This window comes from Alligator sinensis, unplaced genomic scaffold (genome assembly GCF_000455745.1).
Source record: "Alligator sinensis unplaced genomic scaffold, ASM45574v1 scaffold1185_1, whole genome shotgun sequence".
NCBI classification, from domain to species: Eukaryota; Metazoa; Chordata; order Crocodylia; family Alligatoridae; genus Alligator; species Alligator sinensis.
The window spans coordinates 180,608-200,918 of record NW_005842900.1 but is presented as its reverse complement, the minus strand read 5'-3'; the positions used below and the strand labels follow the sequence as shown (position 1 = coordinate 200,918).

The 20,311-nt window shown below is 52.6% G+C and overlaps 1 protein-coding gene across 2 annotated transcripts; it reads right to left on the bottom strand.

The window, feature by feature from the left end:
• Window positions 1-699: 699 nt before the first annotated feature.
• Window positions 700-20,305, bottom strand: VIPAS39 (VPS33B interacting protein, apical-basolateral polarity regulator, spe-39 homolog). Of its 2 annotated transcripts, XM_006035948.2 has the most exons (19): window positions 20,210-20,305; window positions 19,935-20,031; window positions 15,687-15,821; window positions 14,640-14,678; window positions 13,191-13,255; window positions 11,160-11,216; window positions 10,565-10,657; window positions 8,422-8,455; window positions 7,820-7,922; window positions 7,687-7,714; window positions 7,339-7,412; window positions 6,735-6,810; window positions 6,253-6,387; window positions 5,645-5,686; window positions 4,823-4,912; window positions 4,140-4,226; window positions 3,256-3,345; window positions 2,785-2,889; window positions 700-1,522 (listed from the first exon to the last, which is right to left on the bottom strand). In XM_006035948.2, the coding sequence occupies exons 1-19, from the start codon at window positions 20,300-20,302 to the stop codon at window positions 1,502-1,504; spliced, it is 1,464 nt and encodes a 487-aa protein (XP_006036010.1). In that variant the 5' UTR covers window positions 20,303-20,305; the 3' UTR covers window positions 700-1,501. The 2 variants fall into 2 exon arrangements, with proteins under 2 accessions (XP_006036010.1, XP_025047967.1); XM_025192182.1 differs by lacking the exon at window positions 2,785-2,889.
• Window positions 20,306-20,311: the final 6 nt, after the last annotated feature.

Genomic DNA, 20,311 nt, shown 5'->3' with positions numbered 1-20,311 from the left:
ATGGAACAGATCACAGATTGGCATTGAAGTGCCACTTTAATGCCTAGTGGGGGAGTAGGATCTGGCCCTGGCTACGTGTAAGCAATACTCAATGCCACAACCCAAGCCCTAGCGCTTGCAGCTCCTTGTAGAACTTACAAACAAACCCTGAGGCACGCAAAGAGGCTGTTTTTTCAGAAAACCCTTATGAAGGCTCGTTTTGGAACACTGGAGGAGCCCCAAAGTATCTTCTGGGTTCCTTTATGAGTATATTCAGCTCCCAGTGCCAGGTGGCTGCAGCCTCCAAGCAGCTATCAGCAACCAAGCACATCCTGCCCCTCTTCTGAATGCCACGGCTCAGCATTTAGTTCTCCAGAACTGCATTTTGAGCAAAGAGGAGGAAGCACAGGTGGGGAGAGGGTGGCTCTGAAGCCCAATTCTGTCCTCAGACTTTCATATGGCCTCTATTGGCTTGAGTAGCCCCATTTTTCTGCTGAGAGCTCCCCAGCAGCACTCACAGTCAAACATATCTGCAGGGAGATCATATGGATAATCCTCTCCTTAAGGACAAAGCTGCTCCCAGTCCCATTCACTGTGGCCCTGGGGATAGAGGCATCGCCTGTGCCCACCTTACAGGATGTAGGAAAACTTCCTCCTGCTCAGGGCTCATGGTGATAGCAAAATGCTTGGAGCAGGAAGTAAACAATGAGGAGCCAGATGTAGAGGCAGGATGCAGCTTTATTTAAGGAACAGAGATGAGGTCTGAAGAAACGAAGCTGGCAGGAAGCCTGGGAGAAACCTCCTTTTCTGGGGAGGATGCAACAAAAAACCTTCCCAACAAAGCCCAGGAAGAAGAAACAGCTCCCAGGAACTTCCTGGAGTTGGCATGCTCAGCCCCTGCAGGGAGCGATCAGCAATTCCTTCCACAATCCACCCAAGCTCCAGAGCTCCCAGCTTCTCCGAGTGTAAGGGCTGGTGCAGCAGCCCAGGCAGTCGGGTTATTCCCTTGGCACTCTACAGAAGTTCCCCTGAAGGCTGCTTCTCCTAGGGTAACATCGGAGGCTCCTAGGGTTTTGCTCTTGACACAGCCACCACTGCCTGAGTCCAAGCCAGCTGGGGTGGCACTGGGGCTGGTCACCTCTATCCTTTAAAAGGGTTAGTTAAGGGCAACTGTCCTCCTTCTCTGACTTGAAGGAGCCCTAATTCTGTACAAAGCAGAAGCAGCACCCACTTGGCCTATTTTTCTCTGTACACTGAAGCCACAGCCACTTCAGGGCTTAGTCCATTACAGGAGCATCAGTGCTGGTTTGTTAGCATCTTATTTCACTGGCCAGAGAGTTGGGTTTGCCTTGCCCCAGCCTGGATACCTGCTTGTCCAGGAGCCCTAGGCACTGCTCAACAAGATATAAACCATGCAATGAAGAGAAACGGAGCTTGCTCCATGGGTGACAAGTCTGGCTCTCTGGTTTTCCCCTCTCACTGGCAGAGGCAATGGCACATTGGGATGGTGGGCAGACAGTTCTCAGTTCTTCCATCGGATTTGCTGAAAGAAAAGCAAAATAAAATGCAACTAAGCATCAATGCTGGTGGCAGCTCAGATCCCTGGGAACACAGCCAAGCACCATGAAAGACAACAGGCCCCACACAGAGGCCAGCAAATGACAAGGCGCGTAGGTTTATAAAGTAACACTGCAGTGTGGTTTAATAAAAGTCCAGCATTTCCCTGCAGTGTGGGGAAGCCAAACCCAGCAGCCCTGGGCTGGTAATGGAACCAGCAGCAGAAACAGACTAGAATCAGGAAGTGAAATTCACCAGGCAAGTGTCACAGCTCCAAAAGAGTGACATGCAAGGAGTACAAACAGTAGTGATGGAGTGCCAGAGATGATCCTTCTACATAGAACCTCCCAATCTCTCTGGAGGGTGGATCAGGACTCCTCTGGGACAGCTGGAGAAGCCAAGGCATGGACAAAAAGGAGCTTGCCCGAGACAACCTACTGAGCACAGATCCTAACACAGTCATTCCTGACGCACTGTTTCAGGTCAGACAGTGACTTGTTGCAGGCTCAAAATTCAGCACTGGAGGGAAAATAACCCTTCAATTCCAACTGGCCACAAAAGTGTCACTTGGCAGGTTGTGCCCACAGTGGACCATCAGAAAGGAGCTCATCCCTGTAAATCTCCCTGAAAGCGAAGATAACCATCTCTTTGCAGCAGATTGCCACTCCTATCTGTGCATCCAGTGCCCGACAGTAAACTCCCTCCACCTAGACAAGGGTACTCAACCTCTGGCCTACAGGCCAAATGCAGCCCATGGAGCTTTGGCATCCAACCCGCAGAGATCCCTCTAGGTTAGGAAATTTGGTGGAGGAGGAGCAGTACGCATTAAGGTTGGCCACGCTCCCTGCCCCCACAGAGCCAGGTTGGGGCCACCTTCCCCCTCCGCCTCCCAAACAGGGCCAAGTCACACCCCCTGCCTGTGGGGCAAGCTTGGGGCTGGGCTGCTCCTCTGCCCCCCTCTGTGTGACGGAATGGTACCCACTGCACCTGCCCCAGGTGCCAGATGGGAGATCACTGGCTGGATCTGGCCTGTGGACAGATGGGGCAGCTTCCCCCAACAGGCCAGATCAACAAGGCTGAGCACCAGTGACCTAGACTGGTACCTTCCTAGCAGGAAGAGGGGTCAAAATGACAGAAAGATCCCAATGCAAGGCACCAACCAATCTCCTGCCCATCTCAGATGAGGCTCTCAAGAAGGCAGCTCTGCAGGCTTTGTACAATTGTGTGATCTGGGGAACTGCTTCTTACTGAGTTACTGAGGATGCTGTCAATCTTGTCCTCTTCTGAAGAGCCCCGCTCCACCTTACACCTGTATGCTAGCAGCTGGATACGATCCTTCAGGTCTCTGTATGTCTAGGAAAACAGCAACACCAGGGCCTGGCTAAGCGAAGCGGATTTCTTTGTGGGTCTCTATCCCAGTGTTCAGCCCAAGGATTCCAGGCTTCACTCCTTTCCCCTGCCCCTCCACCCCCACATACTGGATCTAGACAGCCAATGCTGGGGAAGACACAAGCCCCAGGGGCTGCTCTAACACCTTGCCTACTTTTGGGAGGATGATGCAGACACTAGCTACAGGGAAAAGCAAAGCCACAGGAAAAGGAGCTGGGCACACAACTGTAAGTAGAGGGGCCTATAGGGAACCTATTGCCACCCATGTGCACCGGGTGAGGGGACAGGATGCCTGTGCACTACCCTCCCCCATGTCCAGCAGGGACTCACGTCGATAACTACATCATGGCACTTGTATTTTGTGGCCAAGTTCAACCTTATGTCCACGTCCTCCACCAGGCGCACATACTCCTGCAGCACCTGGGTGGGAAGAGAAGAAGCATCAGCAGAGCTCAATGTAATGGTACTTGCCCTCCCACCCCCACTCCAGCCTACCAACCTCTCTATGGGTAGTGAAGGAACCAGGCTGCTTTAAGAGCTGGCCCTACTCTGTGATCCCAGCATAGCAAGTGGATGGGATGAGCCTGCTTAGGACTCCTCAGGGGGCAAAAGGAGCCTCAAACCTTGGCTAAAGGACCCTTCCAATCCATCAACAAGGCAGTTCCACTCCCAGAGATTAAAATAATCCTTAGCGCAAGTGCAGGGTGTAGAAACCTACGGCGGGCAGCATTACATGTATTGCCTGGGAGAGGGATGGCTTGGCTCATTCAGGGGCATCACATCCTACAATCCAACCCTAAAGAACCTGCTACTGCTCCTCTCTGCTAACTCCTTCACAGCCCCCACCTCCACCAAGTTGCTTCCCTGGCAGCTGCTTTGTCCAAGAGGACATCACATGCCTGCAACATCCATGTGTTGGAAGCAGAGCTGGTACAAACAAAAGAAGCTGTGCTTGGAAAAGTCCATCATTGTCTTCAGCTGTGGATGCCAAGCACCAGCCATGGGGGATCAGTCCCCTTCTCCAAGCTGCTCCTGGTGGATCAGGAAGGAACAAGTACTCCACAGGTAATAGATACTGCACAGCTAAGTGACCTCCTGGTTTGGGCCAGTGCTAAAAGTGAAAGGGACACCAGACAGTGGCCCAAAGGTCTGTGCAAGGATGGAAGGAGGCAAAGTACCTGATGCACTCCACAGGAGAAGCCTCTCTCACTCACCTGCACGGGGGCATTGTTCCGCTGCAAGACCTCCACCACCCGATGAAAACCAATGGGGGCTCTCTTCTTGGTGTAGCCCAGCCAGTTCTGAAACCACAGCCCAATTAGCACCAAGCTTTACAAGAGGGGTACCCCCAAGAGGGTGGAAAGTAGGGTCATGAGCTAACAGACCTGGGTGGAGAGCAGGAGAGCCACTAGGACTTCTCCACCCAGTGAACACATTTCATAGGACTCCAGGGCAGCAAGCTGCCCTTGATACAAGATGCTGTTTTTCCCTGCCAGATGCTAAAGCTAGGCCTGGCAGCTGGGCTCACAAAGGGCTTGAAGGCAGCCACCAGGGAGGCTCCTTCTCTGGCTGAGCTGCCTGGAGCAGCAGTGAAACCATTTCAGCTGCTTTAAGGATAGTCATCCTATGAGAAGCTTCTGGCAATTCCCTCTGAGGCCCCCAACCACAGTGAGGCCAGGCAGAACAAGTCACAGTTCTCCTGCTAATTCCAGGGCATGCCAGAGTATTCCCAGTATTGGAGCAGGGCACTCAGGAGACAGCAACATCAGCAGAGGATAAGTCATGTAAGGAAGGAAGGCAGGTGGACAGTTTGCTACCCTAGAGCCAGAGGGACAGAGGGGAAAGGGCCAGGAGACAGCCATTGCTGGGACCCATCCCCAAGGGTCCTCTCCCTCACCTTGGTGGTAAACAAGGCATCTACATCATGCCAGGCTCGCAGCTTGGCACGTGCAGCGAGGGCCGTCAGCACATACTGTTTATCTGGGATCTGCAAGGCAAAGGTACCAAATGGTATGAACAACAGCAGAGCTCAAGACTCTGAGGGGAGCGGGTGGGTAGCATGTCAACTACTGAGATGACAAGCCTCATGAATCACATGCTCAGCTTGGCTGTACAGCAAATGCATTGCAGGGGGAGTGGAGAGGAAGGAAATCAGTGACCCCTACTGGGGCAGCATTACCTAGCTCAGGCCCCCTGCCTGGCCAACTCTTTACACCGTAGCTGGGGGGGGGGAGCAGTCCCAGCTGGCACAGCAGACTGCAGCTGGTAGGGATGTGAATGGATCTCACCTTCTCATGACACAGGAAGCAAGGCAGCACCTCACACAGGGACAGCAAAGGGCAGAAAGGTGAGGCCAAGGGAGCTCACTCCAGGAAAGTGAAACACTTCTCAGAGCCTGGGCTCAAAGTAAAGCACAAGGGGCTGGTCAAGCCCAGCTTCCCCACAGAACTTCCAGCCGGCTCATACAGCCAAGCCTCCTCCCTTGTCCCTTGGATGGGTCTGGGTCCCAGCTAAGCCCAGCAGTGCCCACACAGCTCACATGCTACCCAACCACCAAGCTGGGTCTGCTCCTGCTCCCCTTCTGCCTGTTTTTCAGGATCAGCTCTATGCCTGCATTTCCATTCATGGCAGCAGCACTCCTTCCCCTGCTGAGTGAACAATCCACACTGCTGGCAGTCCCCAGCCCCACCCCTGGCTCTTTTCAACTGGTGCTCCTCACCTTGAAGGTTTTCTTCAGGTTGGTTGGGCTGCTGAATGTCCCCTGCAGAAAGACACACAAACAACAGACACTGAAGAGGAAACGGGCGGAAGGGGATAGGGATTCAGCCTGGAACTTGCAGCCCTCATTCCTTCAGATTGAGATCCAGGCCTGTACTGAGGCTGCTAGTGCTAGTTTGGAAATGGAGATTACAGGAAGAAGAGACCCTTCCCATCTCCTCCTCAGCACTCTGGGAGTGGGTCCTTCCCATGCCCTCAAGTCTGGGGTTCCCTCAATACTCGGGAGGTCACTGTTCCATACCTGGGGCTCAAGAGGACAAGAGTCAAGTGAATCTCTTATATGCTAGATTTAGTTGCAATCTTGGAAGTAGCTCAAGGTGCCACAGCTTCTGGAACAGCTGTTGTGACAGGTGAAAATGGCCATCTTTCAAAGCTCAGAGGGGCCAGATTCTACTCTAGAATATTAGGATTCTCTGAGGGCCTTGTGGGGGTGTGAAACCTCCTTCCTAAGCTGCTGAAGATGGCACACTAGCAAAGCTTCAATGACCCACATCACGGGCACCAGCATTATGTGCCAGAACCCTTGACCACTCCCATTGTTGCACCCACCTCTGCCTCTGTGTAGTGGTAGAAGCAAGAGTAGAAGAGGGTGGTCACCAGTGGCATGTTGAGAATCAAGGCCTTTCGGGGATATTTCCGAAATACCTCTGACTGCCCAGATGACTCCACGTGCCGGTCGTTCGCCTGCAGAAGAGTTGGGGGAAGACAAACTGTGTGAGAACCAGGCCAGCCATGCTGCTGAGCCAGGCCTCTCCCAGTTCTCAGGGGAATGAGCCCAATTTCAACCAAACCAGCTCAATGGGACTTCAGAGCTCTCAGTCTGAGTGTCACATCCAGCATGTGACGTAGTCCAAGTCACAAATCAACAGCTTGGTGGGTTGCCTACCACAAAGGCCTGCATGACCTTAAAAGATCACAGACCAACTGGCTAAAGCCATGACAACTTCTCATTCTTTTCAGAACAGGCCAGTCTGATGCTGGAGCACAGACAGCTCTCAAACAGCCCCACTGCCAAAGAGAAGGCTCTTTACCTCAATGATGATCTGTCTCTCCAGGAGTGTATAATGGTCCTGAACATGAGCAGCATCTTCAGCTGAAAACGGCAGCCTAGCCAGCAAAAAAGGATGGTCAATGTCAGCAGTTCTTGTTACATGGTCTTTGGAGGGACCCCGCTTCCCCAGAGCACTGCCCTAGGGATGCAGTCCCTGTGCTATTGCTTGCCACTGGCCTCACCCACCTCAAGGTTCTGGGAGAGAAAGTACAATTTCAAGTTCTCACCTTCCCACAATCTCACTGCTCTTTCCAATGGGCTCCAATCAAGGAAGCAAATTGCATGGAGGGAGCTCAGAACCTTGCAACTGATACTTCCTCAGAGAACTTCACCAGGCACCCCCATCCCACCTCATCAGCCAAAACGGTAAGCAACTTCCCGAGACCTCTCCATCCTCAGTTTAAGAGAAAATGAGGCTGGACTAGTAAGCACCAGGCTCCTCCTGGGGCCTGTGACCAAAACCTCTATGCAACAGTGAGAATATGACCCTTTAACTTTGTATGTCCCAGCAACCCTACTGGCGCCTGATGTCTGCACTTCTTATTCTTCACCACATCTCCAGTCTCCCCATGTTCTCTACTTACCCAATGCAGCCTTTAAGAAACTCTTTTCGTTTATCCGCATCTTGGATGTTCAAATGCTCCCGGTACTGGGACAGCTGAAGGGAGAGGACAGAAAAGAAAGAGCTGCCCTGAAGGGAGTAGGCTCAGGAAACCCCTTCCACAAAGGGAGACGTGGGTTCAAACCTGCAAGCTGACTATTCCATGCCCCCTGCTGACCAGCCCCTCCCAGCCCCATACTCCAGTCACAGCAGCTTGTGCTGTGGAGAGTGGAGATATCAGGTGTTTGCTTGCAGCCTCTTTGTGGATCCCCACCTCACACAAGCTACACAGACGAGAAGGAACAGAATGACAACCCCTGGGAATACTCACAGCAACCTCCTCAGTTCTGTCAAGGAACCTGTGAAGAGAAAGAAAGAATTACCTCTACTCAGCACTGCCCAGTGCTTGGTCCAGATACAGGTGGGGTTTTCAGGCAAGCCACGGGACAAGCAGGGATCCTTACCGGAATAGGTCAAGGAGTAGCTTCTGTTCCCCTGATTCTCTGAGGAAATGGATGAGATGGCGCAGAGCCACCTGCCGCACTTCCAGCTCATGGAAGAGGATCTCTGGGTGGGAAGATGCACACAAAATGTCAGTGAAGAGCCACCTGAAAGCAGCTTGCTGGCCAGGCCTGGGCTGCTTCAGGATGGGTGGAGCTGCTAGAAGCTGGAGGAGAACTAAAAAGATCTTCAAAACCCAGCAACCTGAATTACAGCCCTCCTCTAGTGACCAGTTGTCTTGGAAGCGAGTCCAGATCCACCAGGCTATTAGATGAACACTCTGTGGTACATAGCTCTATCTCCTCTCGCATAGGGTCTCTCATTCACCCCAACCCCCACTACCTTGTACAAAGTCTCTTAGAAGCTCCCCAACCAGCACCAAACCCCTCCCCCTGCACCTGGAATTGAGGGAGTGTCCTACTCATGCACAGATCCCTTGGTTAGGTGAACAGAAAGTGACATCCCAGCCCTTCTCTGTCCCCAATTTGCTGTAGGCAAGAGAATTGAGCCTCTCCCTCTTCACTGAGAAACACACAGGGCCCAGTCACCTCACAGACATACATACCTTTCTTCAGTGTCCTCTTCAAGAATATCAGAACCTGCAAGCAGAATAGACATCCCTTAGCTGAGGCAATGAATCCTAACCAGCATCCAGACAGATGCTGCCATTAGGTAAGGCCTGTCAGAAGTTTCCTGGGAAGTTCAGTCAGCCACAGATGTCCTAACCCCACTCAGGATTTGCAACTTTTACTGAGTACTACTGGCATGTACTGGCACCCTGGGCAGGCCATAGACACCCAGGATACCTTCCACTCCCTGAGCTGGCAAGCAGACCTGCTGAATCTTCTACAGCAGTGGTTGTGGGGGTACACATACCCCTAGGGGTACTTACAAAGGTAGTTGGGGATATGCAGAACTGACATGGCCAATAGTGTGGCTGATAAATGCTGTGTGAGTGTGCGCAGCTGCAGCACAGCAGCAGGCGTCCAGGAGTGCAGCCTGGAAGTGTGGAGAGCAGCCGGGTCTGGCTGGTAAGTCTGTTGCAGGGGAAGGGGTGTGGGGAGGGCAGAATGAGGCCCCAGTGGTGGGGAAGGGAGTGGGGCTGGGGCAGGGCACGGGACAGAGCCACACGCAGAGAGGGCGGAGGGCATGGTGGGGCGCATGCCCCCGGATCTGCACAGGGTGAGACGGGCTGCTGCTGCAGGCCAGGGCAGCGCTATGCTGTTTTCAGAGGGGGTGTTGGGCCGGGCTACACTGGGAGGGGGCATTGGGAGGGGGCTATGGCAAATTCTGGAGTGGCTGCAGCCCCTCTGACAGCTCCTGTCCCAGCATCACCTCTGCCTGCCTGGAGCACAGCCTGGCCCAGCACCCCGCTGGGAAGAGCATGGTGCTGTCCATCCTGTTCTGCGCAGATCCAGGGACAGAAGCCCACATGCCCTCCCAGGGGTGTGTGTCGTAGTGGGAGCTGCCCTTTCTCTCTTGCCCCTGGAGTGGCTCAGGCCTATGCCCCACCCTAGCTGGGCAGCCCCACTCCCTCCCCCATCGCTGGGGCCTCAATCTGCTCCCTCCGCAGTGGCAACCTGCCCTCATCCTGCACACAGATCTGGGGGCACCCCCCTGCATGCCCTCCCATGTTGCGTGCCCTCCCCTCCCCGTGCTCCCCAAATGAGCCGCTAGGGACTCTGTCCCATGCCACCCACTCAGGCTGTGCAGCACCTGCCCCAGCCTCAGACCCATTCCCTCCCTCACTGTGGGGCCTTGATCTGCCACCCCCCATCTAAAAACAAAAAAAATATTATAAAGGGGTATGAGCTGAAACTTTGAGACAGAAAGGGTACACTTGTTAAAAAGGTTGAAAGACCCTGTTCTACAGCTTGGCTAAATGATACCAAGATGTAAGAATATGGAGGGCACTTGAAGAGCATATCTTGGAGGTCTCCAAAGGACTCTACTGACTGCATACACCACCTCACTCCCCAAGCTGGAGTAGGAAGGGTCAGACAGCCTAGAACAGTGGTGCTCAACCTTTTGGCCCTGCATGCCAAGGTTGGGCCTTGGGACCTAGTGCTGACCTTGCATGCCAGGATTGGGCCCTGGGGCCTGGCACTACCCCTGCCTAACCCTGCACACTGGGATAGGGTGCCCAATCCAGTGTAAAGGGCCTGGGACTCCTTACAGGTCTTGAAATTTGGCAGAAAGGAGCAGTACTAGTGTTTGTGCCACCACTCACCCACCACCAAATTTATGGGGAGCCCTGCTGGCTGGATCTGACTCGCTGTCCAGGGGTTGAGTGCCCCTGGTCTAGAACACGGCCAATGCACAGGAAGGCCAAAGATGCTGGGAAAAACTTATGCCCACATGAGAAGCCCTCTAGAATCGCCATGCTGCATGGACCCAATCTCAGGTTTCCACCTCTCACCCTGAAGACTCTTCTGAAGGAAGCTGCAGGTAGCTCGATCCATCCCATACAAGAGGATGAAGTGATTCAGAAATGATGCTGACAGCTTTGAGCAAACTAATTTTGAAGCTGCAGCTAAGAACATGGAGCTTCAAGGCCCTCAGCTGTGACCCTTTCTGGTCACAACTCAACAACCCTTACAGTAATAAGGAACTGAATAGCTGAGTAGACAAAGGGAGCCTTTAAGGGGGCATCCTGTCAGCCACACTCCCAACTACACCCAGGGGTATACAGCCAGAGCAGGACTCACTGCAGTAATGACATTCCCATCATGCACTGCAACTGCTTCATCGAGGAGCATCAACTTTTCCTGCAGGGAGCGGAACCTCTCTAGTGAGCAGACCTGGAGCGAAAAGGGAAGACAGACAGGGACACACTCAAACAACCCACAGAGTCAACTACAGCTCTTATGTAGAGAGTTTCAGCCAGTGTCCTGTCACCCATCTCCTTTCACCCACTATAATGGGAACCAAAACCCCACAGGTGGCCCCAGGTGCTCTGCCATGATGAGCCTGTGAAGCCAGAGCACTAAAGATAACCTCAGGCCATGGGAGCAGCTGTGAGGATTCAGCAGTAGTAAAGGCTCTGGCAGCAACCCAATGATTTATGTATGCTGGCTGCCTGGCATGGCCTTTTGAGATCTGTCCTCTGCTTTCTCCTCTGCTACTTGATAAAGCCCTAAGTAGGCACAGGACATTGAAAAATTGTTCCTGCTGGGGTCATGCAGCTAACAGCCTGGATTCCCTCCCCAATTCTGCCACACATGGGCAAAAGGAAGCATGGCAAGCAGCTTGAGAACACCCAGGCTCCCCTCTTACAAGCACATGGAAAAGTAATGTCCTCACCTTGCCCCTCTGCATCCGTCTGATGGTATCTTTGGGGCTCCAGTCACTGCTGTAATCCTGCAAGAGAGCACAAGGCAGCCTCTGAAGTTCTAGAAGTGCTGTGTGACCAAGCTACCTCAGGTTTTGCTGGGGAGCTTCTCCCATATTTTGGTTACAGCTGGGACAGATGCAGTGAAGATTCTTCACATGGCTTGCAGCAACTGGAAGGAGTTTCCCCATAGCCTTTCCAACTCAGGACAACAGCAGGGACTGGGTTGGGTGATTGATTCAGTCTAAACAGGGAGGTGATGTCAAAGCTGTGACTCTTTCCTGGAGCTGTGGTGGGGGAGGGAGGCAGACTGATTTGGTTACTGCTTGGGACCACAGGTGCCAAGAAAGCCCAGTGCCCAGGAGGCCAGCTGTCATGTACGTATGAACTGCTCCTGCTGATGAAAGTGACCACTGCAACAAAGCTAGTATGAGCCACCTCCAGTCTATCCTAAAGATAGAGGCACAGAAAGGGCACGTCCTTCCCCCTGATGCTACCCTGTCAAAATACCTCACCCCAACCTCACAGGGCCCCAGTGAAAGGGAAGGTTTGGTCCCCAGGTGGCATAGTCAGAACGTGGTTCTCCGCCAAAGGCATCACTGCAGGCAGCTGCTGCAGTGGTTTTGTTATAGGAGATATTCTCCAATCACCCTCAGCTAGCAGTGACCTCTGCTCAAAACCCACCTAGTGGCAGGCTGACTGAGCCAAGAGGTGAAATGAACAGCTATCTGCAGCTTTGAGTGAGGTGCATTATCCTGTGTATAAGGCAGCTGTATCTCAGAAGGAATATTTCCCCCACTTCAAGTAGCCTGCACCCCGTATGCTGTTTTTATGGGGGCAAAAACATGCAGAGAAATTTGCCACACTCTGGACTGGGATGGAAGGATTCGGGGAATGTCCAAATGGCCTCTTTGGGCCAGCCTTCCCCTGCAGCACAGGCAACACAAAGCAGACAGACCTGGAAACCCTAGGACAGGAAAGGGAAGTGACCAGGTTGGAATTGCTGCCTCAAGCAGAGTGAGAGGGAGGGAACCAACAAGGCCGCAACAAGAAAAAACCAGGTCAACTTTTTAACATTCATTCAGGTCTCATGAATTCCTCTTTGGTCCCATCCAGCCCCTTCTGCTACAAGATCCATGCAGTACTGGCTCCTGAAGGACTTTTCTAGGGCCTTGCACAGCTTAATGTTAAATGTTCCAAGCAACAGGGACCCCACCACTCTCCCTAAAAGACAGAGACTTGGCCTGATCCACCTGTCAGGAAGCTTGTTCCGTAAACTGGTAGAACTTTTCCCTGCCTTCATTTCATTCCATCACTAGTATTTCTACCTCCATTTGATACACAATGTAATCCCTTTCCTTGCTTAATCACCTCTGGGGGAGCCTGGGATACAGGTCAGGACAGGACTCTTTTAATATAGGTTTTCCTCTTTGGCATCATTTCTGGATTCGAAGGGCACAGCCAAGAGAAGCAGCATATTCAGGAAGACAGCACCACCAAGGAGCAGTATGTTACTGCAGTTCCTCGGAGGGAGATGTTGCTGCAGCTGTGGCTCTGTGATCAATGCCCCCAACCCTGCAACAATACTGCAATTTCCAGCTTCATTCTTGCTGGGAGGCTATCTCCAATGTCAATGCTGGGGCAGCAGTGGCAGGACTTTCAAGCAAAGCATCATTCAGCAATGCCCTGTGCTGAGGTTGAAGGACTCTTCAGGTAGGAATGGAGGGGGTGGGAATGGGGGATGACGACGACGACAACACAATGCTAGGGTCCACATCAGCATTCCTCCCTTCTATATGAGAACAGGGAATGTCTGAGGCTCTATTACTGTGAAGGGCTACCTCCTGGCTGGAGAAGGACTGTACCTCTTGTCTGGATGCTTTCCCATCACTCCCCAGAATGGAAGAAGGATTGGTCACTCCCCATGAAACCTCATTATCCCACCCTCTTCCACTCTGCGCGACTTTCCATGTGACCCTGGGATTATGCACACAACCTCCCACCTTGTAGTCCGCCTTTGGTCTGCGCAGCTCTGGAGCATAGCTTTTAACCCCTGCATCAGAGAGGGCTGTGGAGGAAAAAGGCAGCACCCTGAATAACACATCCAAAATCCTCATTTGCACCCACTTCCCAACATTTCCTGGGCTCAGTTCCACCCCCAGCATGCTTTTTTTCAGTGGAAGGCCCACAGATTAGGTAGAGAACCCCATGGACCAAGCAGAGCCCACAAAACCCTGGAATGGGCACAGACCTAGCAAGGCAGAGTCTGATAACATATAGACTAGAACCTGACATTCCTCCCAAACCTTAAGGATTCTCTACACAGGAGGGTTAGGTCTGACAGGAAGGCAGCATGTCTAGAGCCTCACATGCAGGACTGAGTCAGGAGACAGCAGTTTATTTTTGCCAGTCACAGCCCCGGTAACCTCCCCCTAGTGGCTGCAGCTGGGTTGGGCCACACTGGGCCCTTGTACTCTGCAGCTCCCTCAGCTCTGGCTCTTTCTAGCACTGGGCACAGGCTCACTGTCCACTGCCACTTCACAATGATGGGCAGCTGTGTCCCAGCTGCCCCAGGTCTGGCACTGGCCCTCTATAGCTGAAGCCTTTCCCAGACATGGGCACATTTGTGAAAGCCCTGGGCTGCAGGTCCCCTCCTCAGGGACAGGAAATAGTTGAATCAAATAACAAATATCGTTAGAGTTCCTAAAGCTGGTCACGCCTTACTTTACCTGGCACAGGACACAGACCAAACACTCATCTGTACATAAGTCCCTGCTTCGGTTTTCTCAGCATTCATGAGTGTTACAGTGGATTTGGTTATTGTCTTAAGAATCCAGGATCCTCTCACACCTCCAAACCATAGAGCCTCTCTCACCTGCAGCCAATTTTCTTCTTCCTTGGCGGGACCAACAGTTCCTGTTCTCTGCCTAAGACTGCTCCATCTCTGAAAGTCTGTTTACTTGTGTCCTCTACTCCCACTCTTTCTAGCTCTGAGATTTTAACACCTGACCTATGTGACTTTTATTTGGGAATTTTCCAATCTCCAAATCTGACCCCCCTGTAGAGATGCTGGAGAAAATCAGTTTCACCTGGGATGCAGCCACTTGTTGTCTCTCACATGGGAACCATTGTCCCTGGTCTCAGCAATGCACGACACAGCCCTGACAGCAGATGGTGGATTCCGTTTACATGCAGACATACAGTGATACAGGAATTTCACACCCTCAATCAGAATCCATAATCCATCCAGAAACCATCCATCAGTGTCCACAAATCACTGCACTGAACTTTTGTTGACCCCCTGATGACTTGAGTCCAGTGTTTCAGTTTCCTCATCAGGAAACTAAGACTCGCACAGCTTTGTAAATCATTTGTGTGGAAGTCCCCTATGAAAATGTACAATATTCTCCTTCAGCCCTTCCCACCACAAGTTAGAGATAAAAATGCCTTACCATCAGAAAGTGACTGAAAACTACCAAGTTTGTTTCTGCCTGAAAGAAAAGAGCAAATAATAGTGAGGGGTTTTCAACCACCTTTCCTCCTGCTGGTGAGCTGAGGAGATAGCATGCAGAACTGTACTCCAAACCAGTGTCCCAGCTTACGTCAGTATAGAAAGGGCTGATCTTTGAGAAAATACATGGGGCTTTCAGACCAATTTCTAGCAAACCTACATTCTGTCACACAAGCTACCTTCAACACTCAAAGAAACTGGCTTCTTGCTGCCAGAGACCAAGGACAGTAATATGGAGTCTAAATTCCCTGCTACCTCTAAAGATCAAGATATACTGGGGTCAATGAAGGGGGAAGGTGAGACTGCTTAGGTATAGCTGGGCTATGGCCGCATAGAAATCTTCATTCTCTGGTACTGTTATCCTGGCACCTTTCACCAGCACTAAGGCACTTACTATACAAGAAGGGGGCAGCCATAAAAACAAGCTATGGGAGAGAGGACGCTCAAGAAAATTCAGCTTTGGAGAGGACAGAGGTGAACTCCTGCAGAACACAATTCTCTCTGAACCATAGCAATGCTAAGGTCTTGTCACTAGTATCTTGCATGCAACACTAGAAGCCTTCTTGACTCCAGGGAAGGTTATTTACCTGTTGTCTCTATAGAAGAGAGAACCAAGCATAGGCCACATGGGCCAGATTAGTTCCATATGGACCCGTTTTCCTCTCCAGTAGATGGGCAGCTAGTGGAAACTACAGCTCCCAACATGCCAAACTCCATCTTGATCCAAGCAACTTTCTGTTCCATGGACCACAGCCTTCTGGATGATGCAGCTTCCACAGACTGCTCCTTTATCTTGATGGGCACATCAGCCCATCCCCATTTTATACAAGTCTGATGTGCTTGGTAATGACTGACAAGCAACTGATGCAAATCGTGGACTAAGCAGAGACCAGCTACTCCCTATTCTGCAATACTCACAAGGAAATGAGACCTTCTAGGACAGTCCTGCAAGAAGGTCTTTTTGCCCCTGCTGAGTAGGGGAGTTTACCTTTGAAGAAGCTGCTCAAGGAGTATGAGGAGGCTTGCTTGGGTAAGGCTGCATAGGAAGAAGAGCCCTTCTGTAGGCTCCCCTCAGGAGGGCTAATGCTGCTGGAAGCTGTCTCTTTGATCGACCAAGAAATGCCTACAGGAAAAGAACAATGCTGGTAACTCACAAAGAAGACATAAAACTGCCATCTTTGAAACAAAGACACTAGATAATGAAAATAATAATTTGCATGCTCTGGTCAATTCTGGATTCTATATTTTACCTTCTTAAACAGATATTGTACTAGTTCATCAAACAGCACATAGCGGTCAGACTCATGGAGCACATATGGGAAGGACCGGTAGCGGGGACGATGCTCAGGGGCAACCACCAGCATGGCTTCATTAGGGGCAGGTCCCATCAGACCAACCTGATTGCCTTCTACAATCAGGTCACAAAATCAATGGATGCAGGTGTCACGGTGGATGTAGTCTTCCTGGACTTCCTTGACACTGTCTCCAACCCCATTCTCATTAAAAAGCTAGGCAACTGTGGCACTGATGCCTACACAGTCAGATGGGTTGGAAATTGGCTGAAGGACCACAACCGCAGAGTGGTGGTGGACGGGTCATATTCGACCTTGAGGGATGTGGACAGTGGGGTCCCCCAGTGCTCGGTCCTTGGGTTCATACTGTTCAATCTCTTTATTAGCAACTTGGACAAGCGGGTGAAAAGCACCCTGTTCAAATTCATTAATGACACCAAGATCTGGGGCGAGGTGCGCACACTAGAAGGGAGGGACAGGATACAGCTGGACCTGGACAGGTTACAGGGGGGGGCAAATGAAAATAGGATGGGATTCAATACTGACAAGTGCAGGGTACTGCACTTGGGCAGTAAGAACCAGCAGCATACCTATAGGCTGGGGGACTCCCTTCTTGAACGCACAGTGGCAGAAAGAGATCTTGGAGTCATTATTGATTCCAAAATGAACATGGGCCGCCATTGTGAGGTCGTGGTCAGTAAGGCCAACTGCCCCTTGTTGTGCATCCACAGATGCATCACAAGCAGGGCCAAGGAGGTGATCCTCCCCCTCTACGCAATACTGGTCAGGCCCCTGTTGGAGTACTGCATCCAGCTCTGGGCGCCGCACTTTAGAAGAGATGTGGCCAGCATCGAGAGGGTCCAGAGGAGAGCCACTCGCATGGTCCAGGGACAGCAGGGCAGACCCTATGAGGAGGAGAGGCTATGGGGTCTGAACCTTCACAAGAGAAAGCTGAGGGGGGACGTGGTGGCTGTCTACAAACTTATCAAGGGGAACCAGCGGGGAATGGGAGAGGCCCTGTTCACCCGTGTACCTCCCAGAGTAACAAGGAATAACGGCCATAAATTGTCTGAGAGTAGATTCAGGCTGGACATTAGAAGACACTATTTCACAGTCAGGGCAGCTAGGATCTGGAACCAACTTCCAAGGGAAGTGGTGCTGGCTCTAACCTTGGGGGTCTTTAAGAGGAGGCTTGACAATTACCTAGCTGGGATTATATGAGCCCAGTATTCTCTCCTGCCCAAGGCAGAGGGTCGGACTTAATGATCTACTTAGGTGCTTTCCAACCCTACATCTATGAATCATATAGAGTCATTGAGAAGTAGGGCTAAAAGGGACCTCAGAGGTCATCTAGTCCAACCCCCTGCCTAAGCCAGGATCATCCCCAGCCAAATTATTCCATGCAACCATCATCTAAACTCTACACAAGACTACCCTCAACACTGACACAGCATACACTTAATACCCTAACCTGCTACAGGTAAAGCAGGGGAACCACTGCAGCCAATGTTCTGCCTCTATAAAACATTGTCAATTTATGCTCAAGAGGCCCCAGCTGATGGGATGATGTTTAAAAAGCTGCCCACATTCATCTCTGGAAAGATAGCAGCACAGTGCATTGTGCATGCAGATGTGGCTTAAATGAATGTTACAATTAGAGGTACACTGATGCATCAGTTTGATATAGGATCGGCACCGATATAAAGCAAATTGACTATATCAGAAATCTGCCTGAAGTGGCTGATAATTTGGCTGATAAATACCCTGTGCATGTACGTAGCCGCAGTGCAGCACGCAGGCAGTGAGGAGCGCAACCTGGAAGCTTGTAGAGCTGCATGCAGCTAGTAAGGCTGTTGTGATGGAAGGGGAGTGGGGATGGAAGAGGTGTGGGGAGACAGTTCAATGCCCCCCCTACCCCCCACGCGCGGTGTGGCGCTACCCAGCCGGCGTGGGGCAGGGTGCAGGACAGAGCTGTGGCTTATCTGAGGAGTGCGAGGAGGGGGAGCGGCTCCCACTGCTACACGCACCCCAGGAAGACACCGGGGTGGGGGGAGGGGGCATGTGCCCCCGGATCTGCACTGGGGAGAGAGAGCTGTAGCTGCAGGCTGGGGCCAGGGGCTGGGCTGGGCTAGGCTAGGCTGGGCTGTGCTTGGGGTGGGCGGCGGCAGCAGCAGTGCTGGGAGAGCAGCTACTGGGGGGGAGGGGGGGCCCGCTGCAGCCACCCCAAATTTCACTGTAGCTCCCCCATAGCCCCACCTCCCAGCACTGCTGCCACCTGCCCCAAGCGTAGCACGGCCTAAGCCCCCTCCCCCCCACCAGGAAGAGCCCGGCACAGCCCCTGGCCAGACTGGCCCCAGCCCCTGGCCCCAGCCCACAGCTGCAGCTCAGCCTGCCCTATCCTGCACAGATCTGGGGGCACATGCCCCATCCTCTGGCAGGAGATGCTCCCCCTCCCCATGCCACCTGGCCCACGCCCTGCCCCAGCCCCACTCCCTCCCTCACCATGGGGGGTGTTGAACTGTCTACCACAACAGACTTACTAGCTGGATGCAGCTGTATCAGAAATTGGATTGGCATCAGCTGATATGCCTCCTTAAAAGCTGGCCATTGATATGACCCAAAAAATCTCTATTGGTGCACCCCTAGTTACAACAGATCATTAATACACTCCTGAACATTCAAAGGGACTGTAGGGGCACAGCACATTCCCTGCTCCAAGATGCAAGATACAGGTTTTCTTGGGTTGGAAAGGAACAAGGCATTCCCATCTAGGTACTGCCACACTGAGACTGATATGCTGCCTGACGAGAATGGGCTTTGCCATCAAACTAGGATGTGGTGATAACTAAAACATGCCCTTCCTTCTTCATCTCGGCACAGCAAGCAGCATGTGCATCTGTCTGTCTGTCTCCACAGTCACGCCACTACCACTTTGACCACTTGTAAACTTTTGAACGTGGGAAAGCAGAAACACAGTTAATCAGAGGGAAGGGGCATGAAGAGGCCAGCAGGGAAGGGGAAACATGAGCAGGAGAATCAAAGTCAGAAGATGATGAAAAGAGCGGACTCTGAAAATAATGTGTTATAGCGTGAGGGGAGCGATGCCGCCCTCTGACCTCTCACTCATTAAATGTGGGGGTGAAGGTTCACTTGGTCCAGCACTAGGATTCAACTGCATTTTAAGCCTCTTCCTAAGAGGTATCTGTGGCTCTGTGCAACACGCACTTTCTGGGGAGTCCATCCACATTCACAGGTTGGCTGATGACTGAACGACCTCAGCAGCAGCCTCCAGTGGTCACGGCCCCCAAAGGAATGTGGGCAGCACCGAAGGGCAAGGCCAATGGGCCTGCCTATGGCACTGCACAAACACGGCTGCTCTGAAGGCTGAAGCTATCGGCTCAGACAGCAGCATACACACAGCGCTGTGGTGGGCTTGAGCTCCGTGCCGTCCGGCTTGTACATTTTCAGCACAGTCATGGTGAAAAGATGATGAACCTGCTCCTATTTGGTCTCCATTTCAGCTAAAATAGCTTAATTCAGCTGCCTACAGCTCAGGAACCAGGCACAATGGATCCGAGGAGAAACAGTTCAGGTGGCAGAGTAGGAATAGCTCATCACCCCTAATTCTACAGGTGCCTTCCTTTGAGCGTAAGGAATCTCAGACATAAAACGTCAAGCCTCTGCGCTATGGGCAGAGATGCCAGGGGACAGGCCACATGTCTGCTCCCACCCTCCTTTTATTCATGCACCTGCAACTTCATCTCACCCCCCTCCTAACGGGCCAAGCAGACACAACCACCCACTTGTAGCTGCGAAGGGCAGATAAGGAAGCAGCAGGATTCACCCCAGGGGTGAGACCCCACGTCACAGCAGAAGTGCCGGTGGCAGAGCTCGAGCTGCACCTGTGCCTGCGCCCCAAGTTGAACCGCCAGCACCGCACTTACTGCCCACGGGCTCCCCGCTCCAGCTGACCCGCTCGAGGTCGTCGTCATCGTCAACGATGTCGCGGAGGCTGTTTACTGCCCGCTTAGACTCCTTCAGCTGCGAGGGAAGGCGAGGCCGAGTGAGGCCGACGTGAGGCCGCCCCAGCCCCGGAGGCTCCCGTCCCGCCCCGGCCTAGGGCTCAAGGAGCTGTCCGGGGCCGGGGGTTCTGCAGGGCAGATCCCGCCCCCGCCCCTGGTACATGCGGCGCCCCGGGGGAGGCCGCGGCCCCCCGCACCTGGCAGAGCTCGTCGTCGTCGTCGTCAAAGGTGAAGGCGCGGCACTTGGAGCTGTGCCAGTACTCGTCCTCGTCCGCCCGCGCGCGGCTCATCGGGCCGCC